At 45.9% G+C, this 12,641-nt stretch overlaps 1 protein-coding gene across 1 annotated transcript in view; it reads right to left on the minus strand.

Moving 5' to 3' along the window:
* ALG14 (ALG14 UDP-N-acetylglucosaminyltransferase subunit) overlaps nucleotides 1–8,477 on the minus strand; it is a 32,690-nt gene extending 24,213 nt beyond the window's left edge. Inside the window, exons 1-3 of the mRNA XM_075616456.1 lie at nucleotides 8,275–8,477; nucleotides 6,667–6,818; nucleotides 844–966 (exon numbers count right to left, since the gene is read on the minus strand). Of these exons, the coding sequence (XP_075472571.1) occupies nucleotides 844–966; nucleotides 6,667–6,818; nucleotides 8,275–8,419 (420 nt within the window). The 5' untranslated portion in view covers nucleotides 8,420–8,477. The remainder of the gene's footprint in view (nucleotides 1–843; nucleotides 967–6,666; nucleotides 6,819–8,274) is intronic.
* Between the last annotated feature and the right edge of the window lie 4,164 nt (nucleotides 8,478–12,641).

Here is a 12,641-nt window from a genome sequence, read left to right on the forward strand (position 1 = left end):
CGCCCGCAGCGCCTAAAAATACCGGAACATGCCGCATCAACACTGCATCTGCTCGCAGTTTTAAAAGTCGCGCTGAAACGGCCGCACGAGGCTGAAGGCGGCCGCCACTGTATGTGTGTGTGTGTGTGTGTGTGTGTATGTGTGTATCTATTTCTGACAGCAAAAGCACTGACCCCATAAATTGTATGTTAACATTACAAATGCACAGCCTACCTCCAAACACACAAGTACAGAGGCTCATCATTTATGCCCTTTCATTTTCCAAGGTATTTTGAAGGCGATTAATGGGCTTATTCTATATAAATTGAATGGGTCGTTTTCAGCCAAAATTCCCCATTTACTTTAATGGGGAATTTCAGATTAAAAAAAGCTTGATCATCCGCTGTGGCTTATATAGAACAAAGCCCTCAGCTGTACCTTCTATATACTGTACCATGAAGACACTAAGGATTTTCATTTGTCTTTAACGAATTAGCCCCCAAGCAGCAACGCTGCTTCCACATCTTTGCTATCAGAGACCTGTGACACAATGCAGCTCCCGTAGCACCAAAAGGATACACTGTCCTCTCTCTTTATGCAACACCTTACAATGGAATCAGGGCACGGCACAAGTGTGCAGGTGCATTTGTAACATGCATCCTCCTTCGCAGCTCTCCCCACATTCACAGAAGCACTAAACTACATATTTACTTACTCTCACAATGAAAATATTTGAACAGTAATGTGTCCCACAGACACTCACTCACCCCCACAATTCCACCATTTGGTAGCATTTCTGAACACAGCCGCCAAACACGCTCCCAGAGTGCGGGATCAGAAAGTAGCGTTGAGACTTATACATACCAAATCTGGCTGCAGCCAGGCAGTCAGTGGGAGTGAGTAGAATATGGAGTGTAAGGTGGTCAGAAGGGACGAGCTCCAGGACTGTCCGACCTCACGGCTCCTCGGAATGCGGTGAATAGAATACTGCAAAGAATATATAAACGGTTAATGAGTGGACCAAGGGATAGAGTAGCAATGTAATACATTGTATTGGTGCAGCATACAGTACACTGCACAAGTCTCGGTGTAGCATACAGCAGGGGTGCGCAAACTTCTTGAGCTGCGCCCCCCCTGCCAGACAGCCGCAGCGTTCGCGCCCTCCCCCTTTCCAAGAACTCGTGACGTTACATGACCCGCGGCGCCATTTGACGACGTGACCACGACGCGTCACATGACCCCGTGGCGTCGCAATGCGTCGCCGAATACCGGGCAGAGAGCAGGTAAGGGAGTTACAGAGGTCTCACGCCTCTCCCGGCATTTCATTTAAATGCCATGGGGAAGAGCGCGGGGCCTCGGTAACCGCCACCCCCCATGAAATTCTCGCGCCCCCCAGTTTGTGCACCGCTGCCATACAGTACACTGCACATGTGTAGCATACAGTACACTGCACAGGTCTTGGTGTAGCATACAGTACACTGCACAGGTCTTGGTGTAGCATACAGTACACTGCACAGGTCTTGGTGTAGCATACAGAGCACTGCACAGGTCTTGGTGTAGCATACAGTACACTGCACAGGTCTTGGTGTAGCATACAGTACACTGCACAGGTCTTGGTGTAGCATACAGAGCACTGCACAGGTCTTGGTGTAGCATACAGTACACTGCACAGGTCTTGGTGTAGCATACAGAGCACTGCACAGGTCTTGGTGTAGCATACAGTACACTGCACGGGTCTTGGTGTAGTGCTCCACCCTGTGGTGAACAGAAGGCAGTTCTGAAATCCAAAATAACAGAAGTAGAATTTGGGTTCAGAATCTATAATAATTTCAGTAAAATAGGTAATCACAATATATGTCTTAGTAATGCAGGTCACTATCCAAAATACTGTAAGAAAAGTTTGGTTAAATTGTTCAGAAGTGATTGAAATATTAAAATAAGAGTATTTATTAGTATTTAGAGTATTAAAATAGAGTATTTTGAAAAATTAATTGTGTTAATTTCTTCAGTTATTCCAGGAAACGGGCAATTAAAAAAAAATATTTAAAATCAATTCAAACAAAGATACAGAAGAAGAGATCTAAGAAAGAGAATTCTGCAACCCAGAGGTAGTACATGTCTAGCTCCGTCCTCAAGGGTCAGTAAATGGTTTTCAGGATCCATGCAATACATAATTAATGCTAGTTTAATTAGTGAACTATTGATCACGAAGACCACTTGCTGAGGTATATATTGCTATATTGCCTTGAAAGGCTGGATTGTGCACAAAATACGAAACGTGAACACACTAGCTGTAGGAGGTATTGATGTATACAGTATATAGCGTCATTTAATACTGTACCTTCGCTCTTCAATGCATCGCTGGCTCCTTGGGAAGTGGAAGGTGTAGCATAAAATAGAAGGGGCAGATTCATGAAAATACGAGAAGAGTGATCTAAATCCCCAATGCTATTATGTTCCACACAGCACACTTGAGTGGTCTATGTATGAAGCAGTGGGTTTGCGTTTAAATATTTGCGTCTAAACAAACGATCATTTTGTCTGACTAGTAACATACGTAAGAGTATTTCTACCGTTGTAAAATTTGGCCGATACATGCTGCTATTCTTAAACTGCGCCAAAAATCTCTGCTTACACCACCTTTAAGGTGACGGAGAAAACCAACACAGAAAAGTAATGCAGAAAAGTAGTGCAAGCCACAGATTTCTTAATAAATTGTTTCAGTGGATGTTGGTGTCCAGGACTTCTGAACTACTGGAGGACACCCAGTGTCAGATTTTCCATTAGGCCCGGGCCTAGGACGGCAAAAATGTCCGCCCCCATGTGCTTTTGCCGCGCTCTGTGGCCTATCGGGCCTGATGGGAAGGCACTTACATGTGTCCTGCAGCCTCCTTTCTGCGACCCCCCTGCTTCCTTTGGAATCCCAGCGCCAAATGACGCTGCGGACGTCACCAATGTGGCGTCACATGGTGTCTTGTTGCCATGACGTCATGGGACGCTGGGATTTCAAAAAGGAGCAGGAGGGCAGCAGCAAGGACGCGGCTGTTGCACGCAAGGGCCTAGGGGTGGCGGATTTTGAAATCTGCCGCTGAGGATACTATATCCAGTGTCGGCAGCCATTTTATCTTCCCAGAACGGCTGGACTGGGTGGAGGAAGAGAACCTGAAGTGTACAAGCAGCTCTCCAATTGTATCCATACCCCCACTCTACTGGACGGGAAACAAGGAGGGTGGGGTGTGCCGTATACAAAAGGCTTATTTACAAAAGACTTCTTGCGAGTGCCAAATATAGATTTACACTACTGTGGTGTTCTGCTCCATCTTTCAGCATTCTTAATACATAGACCTACACCAACATGCAAATGTACGGCCGCGATTATAGAGGGTGCTGCAGGGCGCGCGCGAGACGTGAAACCTGCTCCATAGGCAGGAGATATCGGGAGGTGTGGCCCGTGACGTCACACGAGCGGTTTGCCATCATTGGCCGAACTGCTTCACGTGACGCTGACGTCACGCGGCCATCCCATGGAAACAAATGAATTTGTCTCTCCAGGATTCTGCCTCTCCGTTGCGCCTCCGCATGTCGCGCGCACTATGTGCCCCTTCACGAAATTCAGGTATTTGTTTTGGCGGCATGTGCCGCAGACACTATAATCGCGGCCTAACTCCCCTCCAAGATCCTCCAGTTTGCTCTATAAATTCCTCATCTTGTCGTAGACCAACGCAGATGAACATGGAACCAGTGCAGATAAGATTATTACATAGATGCTGCCTGTTGCCAATACGTTTCAGCGCCCATTGTGATTAAAAAAAAAAAAAAAAAAACTACTTCTTTGGCCTTGATACATAGATCCCATAGGTACTTTTGGTTCTACACCTCACAAAAGTATTAACACGTATCTCATATACAGGATGGGAGAGTCAGCTGATCAGGAGGCCAAACTAAGGAATAGATCATGAAAACTCAAAACAAAGTTGTAAACATGACACGTTTCCCTTGAAGGGCTGTCAGTAACAGTTCCACTAGCAGAGAAAAAATGGGTCAGCATGCAACAATAAAAATCAAGATCAATAAAATGCCATGTAGACAAGGCAGCATAGAATCTGCTATTGTAATGTGTGACCCTCACAGGGTATAAAGTAAAAAGTATAGAATAACACCAGAGTTCCCTAATATAACACCGTTTGGACACACATGCTCACAAAATGCACAGTTTCTGGGCCCTGTCTTCGGGCTTGAGAAACATTGCATTTTATGAGCATGTGTGTCCAAACGGTGTTATTCTATACTTTTTACTTGATATCCTGTGAGGGTCACACATTACAATAGCAGATTCTATGCTGCTTTGCAAAATTTGCTTTGTCTACATAGCATTTTATTGATTATTCCTTATTTATTGTTGAGTGCTGATCAATTTCTGCTTTACTATTGTATGTATGTAGCGCCATTAATGTACATAGCGCTTCACAGCAGTAATACACGTGACAATCACATAAATAACAAATAATACAGAACACAATGGGAAAAAGTGCTTCAGACAAAAATAACATTTAGGAAAAGGAGTCCTTGCTCCGAAGAACTTACAATCTAATTGGTAAGTAGGAAGAACGTACAGACAGAAGGAAGGTGTTCTGGTAAGTGCGTCTGCAAGGGGCCAATGTTTATGTATGAGGTGTAAAGTATCAGCCACGGAGCTAATCATATGCTTCGTTGAGCAGGTGTGTTTTAAGGTGGGTCTTAAAGGTGGATAGAGAGAGGGTGCTAGTCGAATATTGAGGGGATGGGCATTCCAGAGGTGTGGGGTAGCGAGGGAGAGCGGTTTAAGGCAGGAGAGAGCTTTAGATACAAAAGGGGTAGAGGGAAGACATTCTTGAGCAGAACGCAAGAGTTGGGATGGTGCATAGCGAGAAATTAGGACTGAGATGTAAGGAGGGGCAGAAGGGTGTAAAGCTTTAAAAGTGAGGAGGAGAATGGAGTGTGTGATGTGAGATTTGATAGGAAGCCAGGAGAGGTATTTCAGCAGGGGAGACGCTGAGACAAATTTAGGAAACAGTTGAGTGTACTGGTTATTCATGCCTAGCATTGGGGACATAGGATCCTAGCACCAACCAGACCCAGTTGAGGTCTTTTACGTTTATATTTTCTCCAAATGCTATACTTGGTGAGTGCATATTGTATTTTTCCTTTTTCTAAAGGCCCCGCTCCCAGAGTCAGCGCACCCGCACTGCAGACAGGCGGTGCGCTGAGATACACAGACCGCGATATGCGGTCTGTAGGGAGCGGGAGCGGGAGGTGGGCGGGAGTGGGAGGCTTGACAGGGAGGGGGGGCGTGGCTTGAGCAGAGGGACCCGCTACTCTCCCCCCCCCCCTCCCTCCACGGACTCGGGCTGGAGCTGCTGAGGGTAAGTTTAAACACACACACGCAGGCAGGCACTCATACATACACACACACACACACACACAGGCAGGCACTCACGCACTCATACACACACGCGCGCACACACAGGCAGGCACTCACGCACTCAGGCACACACACAGGCACGCACGCACTCAGACAGGCACTCACCTGCATTCACTCCACACTCCTCCCCGCTCCCCGAAGCCTCTCCTCCTCCCGAAGCCTCCCCTCCCCATTGGCTCACAGCCACACCACGTGACGCGTCAACGCTAGGAAACACCATTCTCTTGTGTCTCCTAGCGGCTGACGCGCCACAGCGTGTAGTCAGCTGTGCCGCCAGGGGGGACCGGGACCGGCTCGCGAGGATTCGCCTGCTGGTGGGGAACTCGCGACATGGCCACCCGCGCCAACGAGCGCAGCGGGACCGAGGCCTAAGAGTTCCACTAGCCTCCTTTAAGCACAGAGATAAAAAGACAAACCATATATTTGTTTTTATGTCTTAACCCTTTGGCTCCAGAGGTGTCAAGCATTTCTTTGCAAAACAATGCAAAAGCAGTATTTGTTAATAGCACCCGCCCAACACACTGATATCAACTGCTTAAAGTGAGGTTTGGTACTAAATTGAAATGTTGGTGAAAATAATTTAGATTATGTACATAGCGCTTCACAGCAGAAATATATATGTGACATAATATACATAAAAAATAACACAATGGGAAAATGCGCTTCAGACATAAAAGTAACATTTAGGAAAAGAAGTTCCTTTCCTGAAGAGCTTAACATCTAATTGGTAAATAGGAAGAACGTACAGAGACTGTAGGAGGGCAAACCACGCTCAAACCAGACACCCCCCCCCCCCACTCCCGTCCCCCTCCCGCTCCCTACAGACCGCATATCGCGATCTGTGCCTGTCAGCGAGCCGCCTGTCTGCAGTGCGGGCGCGCTGACTGAGGGAGCGGGGCCTTAGCCTAAGAATTTACAGACATAAGGCATCCCTGTCTGACAAGGTTAATGTAATTTTTGGATCATTGGGGCTTGTCCTTAGGTCTGAAGACTGGGATTAGCCAGTACAAAGACTGGGCCTTTATTACGAACACTCGTGAAATTGAAGGTCTCTGATTCAACATCTGCCAAAAGACACTGAAAGATACTGGAACACAAAAGGGTAGGGTTTTTTTTTTTTTTACTATTTCACCTTACACAGTACTGAACACACAGAACTAGGTAAGAATCAGAGATTAGAAGAACAGGATACTACATGGAATTGCCCCATCTCAATTGAACCTTACCAAGGGCTTGGAGATTACAGAAGCTTTTGTGCTTTCAAATGAATGGATTTTGTTTTCACTCATCTCATCTGTTTCAGCAACAATGTAGTGTATCGGAGAATATGATTTGGACAGACTGCTCAGCAATCTCAAGATTTCAGTTGTGTGCCCTCCTGAAAAATATAAGGAAATCATTATTCACAAGAAATCGTCACTGAAAAACAACCGCCACCATCTTTTCCTACATCGAACTGCAATAAATTACAAAACAAATTGCAAGACACTGCTGATCCATGCACATTTATGATTACATTCTAGAAGTTCAATACTATTAGGCTGCCGGTACCCAGCTGCCATTGTCAAACTATAATAAATACACCATAGCAATTTAATTTACAAAAGGATTGCTGTCAGTGAGTTTCAGAACAGACAGGAAGAATTTCAGAACAATTAATCGTTATCTGGGATGCTCAGAAAGAAAACATTATCTGAAATCATGGACCCATAACAGGTAAAAGTATCAACAAGCTATTAAAAACTGTGTTATTTACCTAGTACTCATTCTATGTTTCAAAATATTATAATATTTGCAGAGCAGATGAGATTAACAGTTTCTTGTAGATCCATAAAGAAAAACAGCACATCCCATATGCCATGTGTGTCAATGGCTATACTTATAGGTTTGATTTAACTACTTCCCCCCCTTAGATTCAGGTTATGATTGTTCATTTGAATACAGACCATGTCTGTAAATATTACAGGAAACCAGGGACACTCCAGAGCACCACAGTTCAGCTATGTGGGAACCCCCGATTCTAATATGGTAAAGGGGGGGGGGGAAAGAGTTTTGTGGGTATTGCTGCGAGTACCATAAAAATGTACGCCCACTTTTTTTTGTTTGGCAAGTACAAATTGCATCTCTAAAGTTGCCTCTGAATTGGTGTTTGTCAATCAAGTGGTTATTTTTTTTTAACCCTTCTCCCACCCTGTCCTTCTCAGAGAACCAATGTTAAGAGATGAGTGGGGACTCTGGCTGTACACGCACTTGCTGAAAACAGTGAAATCACACAAAAGGGGGAGATCAGAGGAAATCAAACCACCCTGAAGTTCAAACTCACCCTGTTTACATAACAAACACCTTATTTTAAAATACAGATACAAATTTGGGAGACAAAGGGAATTGATCACCCAGATGTGACCCCTTAAACATGTCGAGAGAAGGAGGGGTTCAATGAGTAAAGACACTGACTGGCACTGGAACCTGGTTCAATTCCCGGTGTCAGCTCCTTGTGACCTTGGGCAAGTCACTTTATCTCCCTGTGCCTCAGGCACAGGCACCAAAAACATAGATTGTAAGCTCTACGGGGCAGGGACCTGTGCCTGCAAAATGTCTCTGTAAAGCGCTACATAAAACTAGCAACGCTATACAAGAACATGCTTATTATTATTATGTCTTCAGAATGAGTTCACTCTGATCCTAGGAGGGACTGACCCATGAAGCAGTCACTTTACTTGCAGGTGTTTTGTAGCCCCCCTCCATGCACATGGATTCATCTCATTTTAACCCACGTCAGGTGACCACTTATCTCCAGGGCATCAATATGGACAAATGGAGCTCAGCCCACTCACCAGAGCCCGCAACCACCAGCAGGCTAACGGATCCTGTCCTCTTGGGCCGGCGCCTACCGGATTGCCGAAGCACCAGCCATATCCTCAGCGCCAGCAACAGGGCAGCAAGTACGCAGCCGCCGAGCAGCGAGAGCAGAAAGTCCATGAGGGGCGCGCCGCGAGAGGGAAAGCAACTGTCACACGAGTTGCTCCAGCAACACTTCCGGGTATTGTGACGTCACAATCACAGCCTGGTACCACGGAGACGCTCACACACTCTGATTGGTTGGTTGAAAGTCGCGCGCAACTTGCGTAGCCACGCCCCCTTCACGTTAATGCCAAATTGTGCTTTTACATACAGCATCAGAGTTACACGAGTAGAGGATGTCTGTGCTTGTAGGGAATTTATTGAGTGTTGTCATTTTTTTTATCCTTCGTTAAAATAATAACGTAAACACCATTACAAAACAGACATAATCCAAAAAGGTCATTGAGGGTACAAAATATCATACACTTCATTTACACACCAACATAAGAAATAGAGGCAGTGTAACAAAATAAACCAAACTGAACATATTCATCTAATAATCATCGACACGTTATAACCTTTTTTTTTATTAATACATTTATAAATTGTAGAGAAGTGGGGGTTCAATATTATTTCTGAACAAAAGGTTTACAAAGAACTTTCATGTAAATAACATTTTTCTAAAATTCTAAATAAGTCACATAACTTTGTCTGTGGAATTTGTTTACCCCCCCCCCTTTAACCCTCCCACCCCTCAATAAAATAGCACACTTTTAACATCAATAACGATATCTGCATTTAGTTATTTAATAAATAACCGATTTAAAAAAAAAAACTTTCGGTAAGAAGTGACTCATGGTAGAGCTACTGTAAATATTTTTCATCAGTAATAGGACAACATTTTGCTAACAAATGTTTTGTGGGATATACTTTGCGTATATTTTTAGAAGAGATTTTTCAAAGCAGATGGAAGGTTTCTATTGAGCAGGCAGCTACTGTTTAATAACCAAGACCTGGCCTATTTATATATTAAAAATAGAATTAGAGAAATCGGTTTATTACTCTGTAGGGGATTGAAAACGATTCTGTCAACTTCTTTAAATGTATTCTTGGGAACATTTAAGAAAAAAGAAATATAAACAGCTGGGGATAAACTCTGCAAAGATACATTTCCAGTAAGTCTTTCACACTTGAGTGTCAATGTTCTTGTACATGGTGTACATTGGGTATCAATGTGTCCAAGCTTTACTGTGAAATAGCACAAAATAAAACGTGCACATTGGACACACTCCCTGTTCTCTACTGCGAATGCACAGGTCCAAACTGAATGCATTACCAGGAAGTAATACATTGAGAGTTACCTCTCGTTTTCAAGTATGTCCTGGGCATAGAGTTAAGACAAATAATACATGGTTACAAATACAGTTACATAAGTGAACAGGGTATACATTATATACACAGGGGTGTGCAAACTGGGTGGCACTAGATTTTCTGGGGGGGGGGGCACAGCAGTTATAGAGGTCCCGCACTTTCCCCCCAGGCATTTAAATTAAATGCCGGGGGACTGCGCGAGGCCTCTATAACACACTTACCTTCCCGCAACGCGTCGTCATGGTAGCCTGTTGTCAAATGACATCACGAGGTCACGTGACATCATGTTTACATGGCAACGTGACGTCACATGACCCCGCATGTCATTTCACGTCGGGGCCGAGCAGGAGGGGGGGGGGGGGGGGGGGGAAAGGCGCAGAGGAGAGCAGGCAGGTGTGCGCATGGGGAAAAGTTTGCGCACCCCTGCATTAACACACCCCACCAACTACTTAGCATGTGCTGATTGGTTATTCAAGAATGCACACTGAACTCCCCTGTCCATTATTGTGCATTGAATTTGAAGCTCTAGGCTGTAAAGCTGATCTGGTTAACCCAGACAACAGTGGTTACCTGCAAGCTGGAAGGCACGAAAGTGTTTATTCAACGTGGCGTTGAATAAAATGGTATGTTACCTACGAGCAGGAAGGCGCAGAAAGGTTTATTCAACGTGTTGAATAAAAGGTGATTAGTTAAAGTTATTGTTCAATAAAAGTTGCTGTGGCCTTTACCACCATGTTCTTGTGTCGGGTCCAGTTATTTTAAAGTTATGTTAAGGCATGTATCCTACGCAGAACACAATGCACATATCTGCATTTTGTTATGAACTGAGCAGCAGTTTTTCTTTGCCTCTACTCCATATGCCCTGACCTCAATCTTGTGCGTGTGCACCAGGCACCTATCTACCTCTTTTTTGCGGCACATGCACAATCATTTATTTGTGTGACCACTATTGCCCATGGGCACATACTGTCCTCATATTGGCCATGACTAAGTCTTAGGCTCGGGCCATGGTGGCTTCGCCCGAGCGGAGGTGTGCGGGGCTGTGAAGTTAACCACGTGAAGCGGGTGCTTTCCCTGTCCATGGTGGGTGGGCCGTGTGGGGCGTGCCTATGGGCACCACGGAGCTGGTTCACCGTCATTGGGTGAACCGTTCACGTGACCTGCGTGTCGGGCCAAGAAATCAGTTTCAAGAAATCAATGTCAACTGATTTCATGCGCAACGCGCGCCCCCTCCTACCTCTGCCCGTGTGCGCCCGCGCAGTCTATGGGCGCAATCAATGCCTTAAGGCAATCTGATCGCGCCCTGCGCGGACCCCGCCGCGCGTTCTCCCACACCATGGACTCAGCCTTAGAATGACTCAGAGACTCCAACAATCTTGGGTTAGGCCTCGGTCCCGCTGCGCTCGTTGGCGCGGGCGGCCACACGCGAGTTCCCCACCAGCAGGGGAATCCTCGCGAGCCGGTCCCGGTCCCCCCTGGCGGCACAGCTTACTACACGCTGTGGCGCGTCAGCCGCTAGGGGACACAAGAAAATGGTGATGTCTAGCGTTGACGCGTCACGTGGTGTGGCTGTGAGCCAATGGGGAGGGGAGGTTTCGGGAGGAGGAGAGGCTTTGGGGAGCGGGGAGGAGTGTGGGGTGAAAGCGTGAGTGCCTGTCTGTGTGTGTGTGTCTGAGTGCGTGCGTGCCTGTCTGTGTGTGTGTATGTGTGTGCCTGAGTGCGTGAGTGCCTGCCTCTGTCTGTGTGTGTGTGTGTGTATGTATGAGTGCCTGCGTGTGTGTGTTTTACTTACCATCAGCAGCTCCCTCCTGCAGCCCGTGGAGGGAGGGGGGGGGGGGGAGAGTAGCGGGTCCCTCCGCTCAAGCCACGCCCCCCCTCCCTGTCAAACCTCCCACTCCCGCCCACCTCCCGCTCCGGCTCCCGATCCCTACAGACCGCATATCGCGGTATGTGTAGTGTCAGCGCACCGCCTGTCTGCAGTGCAGGCGCGCTGACTCTGGGAGCGGGGCCTTAGCCTAATCTTGGGAAACCTCCAATGGTGCTCTGTGTGTGAGTGGAGGGAGAGTCTTTCTTCTCATTTTTCTCTGCATTAACTACCACATGTGATCTGCATATATACATATGCACAAGAGAATGCATGTTTGAATCTGTTTATGTATGCCTGAGTGCAAATCCTATTATAATATCATTTCGTCTGTTATGACCCTTCACGGAGCTCCTACAATGTGCCCCCCCCCCCATCCTCAGAATCTCACAATATAATAATAGGGTTCCTTAACCAAATAGAAAGGTTAGAAACCACTGCGCTAGAGGTTCTAGTCTCCCTTACCCTATTCACGTGACCCATCTGCTGAGGAATTCTACCTGTTTTTTATGTCAACTATTTATTTGAAACTGGTTACAAACTAAAATGGAACACCTAACATCAAATTCTACAATTACATTATCATACTGACTGAATTCGTAAATGAAATAGTAAATTCCTATTTTGCTGGTCTTTTAAATATAATGCAAAATAAACCGAACACTAAAATCAGTCACACAGTACAGTAATTTGCTTTGTATTGGTGAGTCGGATGCACCCTAATTACACAAGCGCTCCTCAAACTAAAACTAAGCAGCCAATGTGGACCCGACTTACTACAATCTAGGTTCCTACGACTTGGTGCCCCAGCCATTGCCAAACCAATTGCGTCCATAGTCAACTCTATCCTGTCTGCAGGCCATATCCCTAAGACCTGGAAAACTGCCAGAGTTGTCCCAATCTTCAAAAGTGGGGACAAAAACACTGTCTCAAACTACAGGCCAATCTCACTTCTCCCAATTCTATCCAAAGTTATGGAAAAATGTGTCCACTCCCAATTAAGCGAGTTCTACACCAAGACAAATTTCCCTAGCCAATTCCAGTCTGGGTTTCGTCCCAAACACTCCACCGTAACTACCCTGCTAAAAGTTTGCAATGAAATCCAGTGTGGAATGGAACGGGGAC

Source organism: Ascaphus truei, chromosome 10 (genome assembly GCF_040206685.1).
Source record: "Ascaphus truei isolate aAscTru1 chromosome 10, aAscTru1.hap1, whole genome shotgun sequence".
NCBI classification, from domain to species: domain Eukaryota; kingdom Metazoa; phylum Chordata; class Amphibia; order Anura; family Ascaphidae; genus Ascaphus; species Ascaphus truei.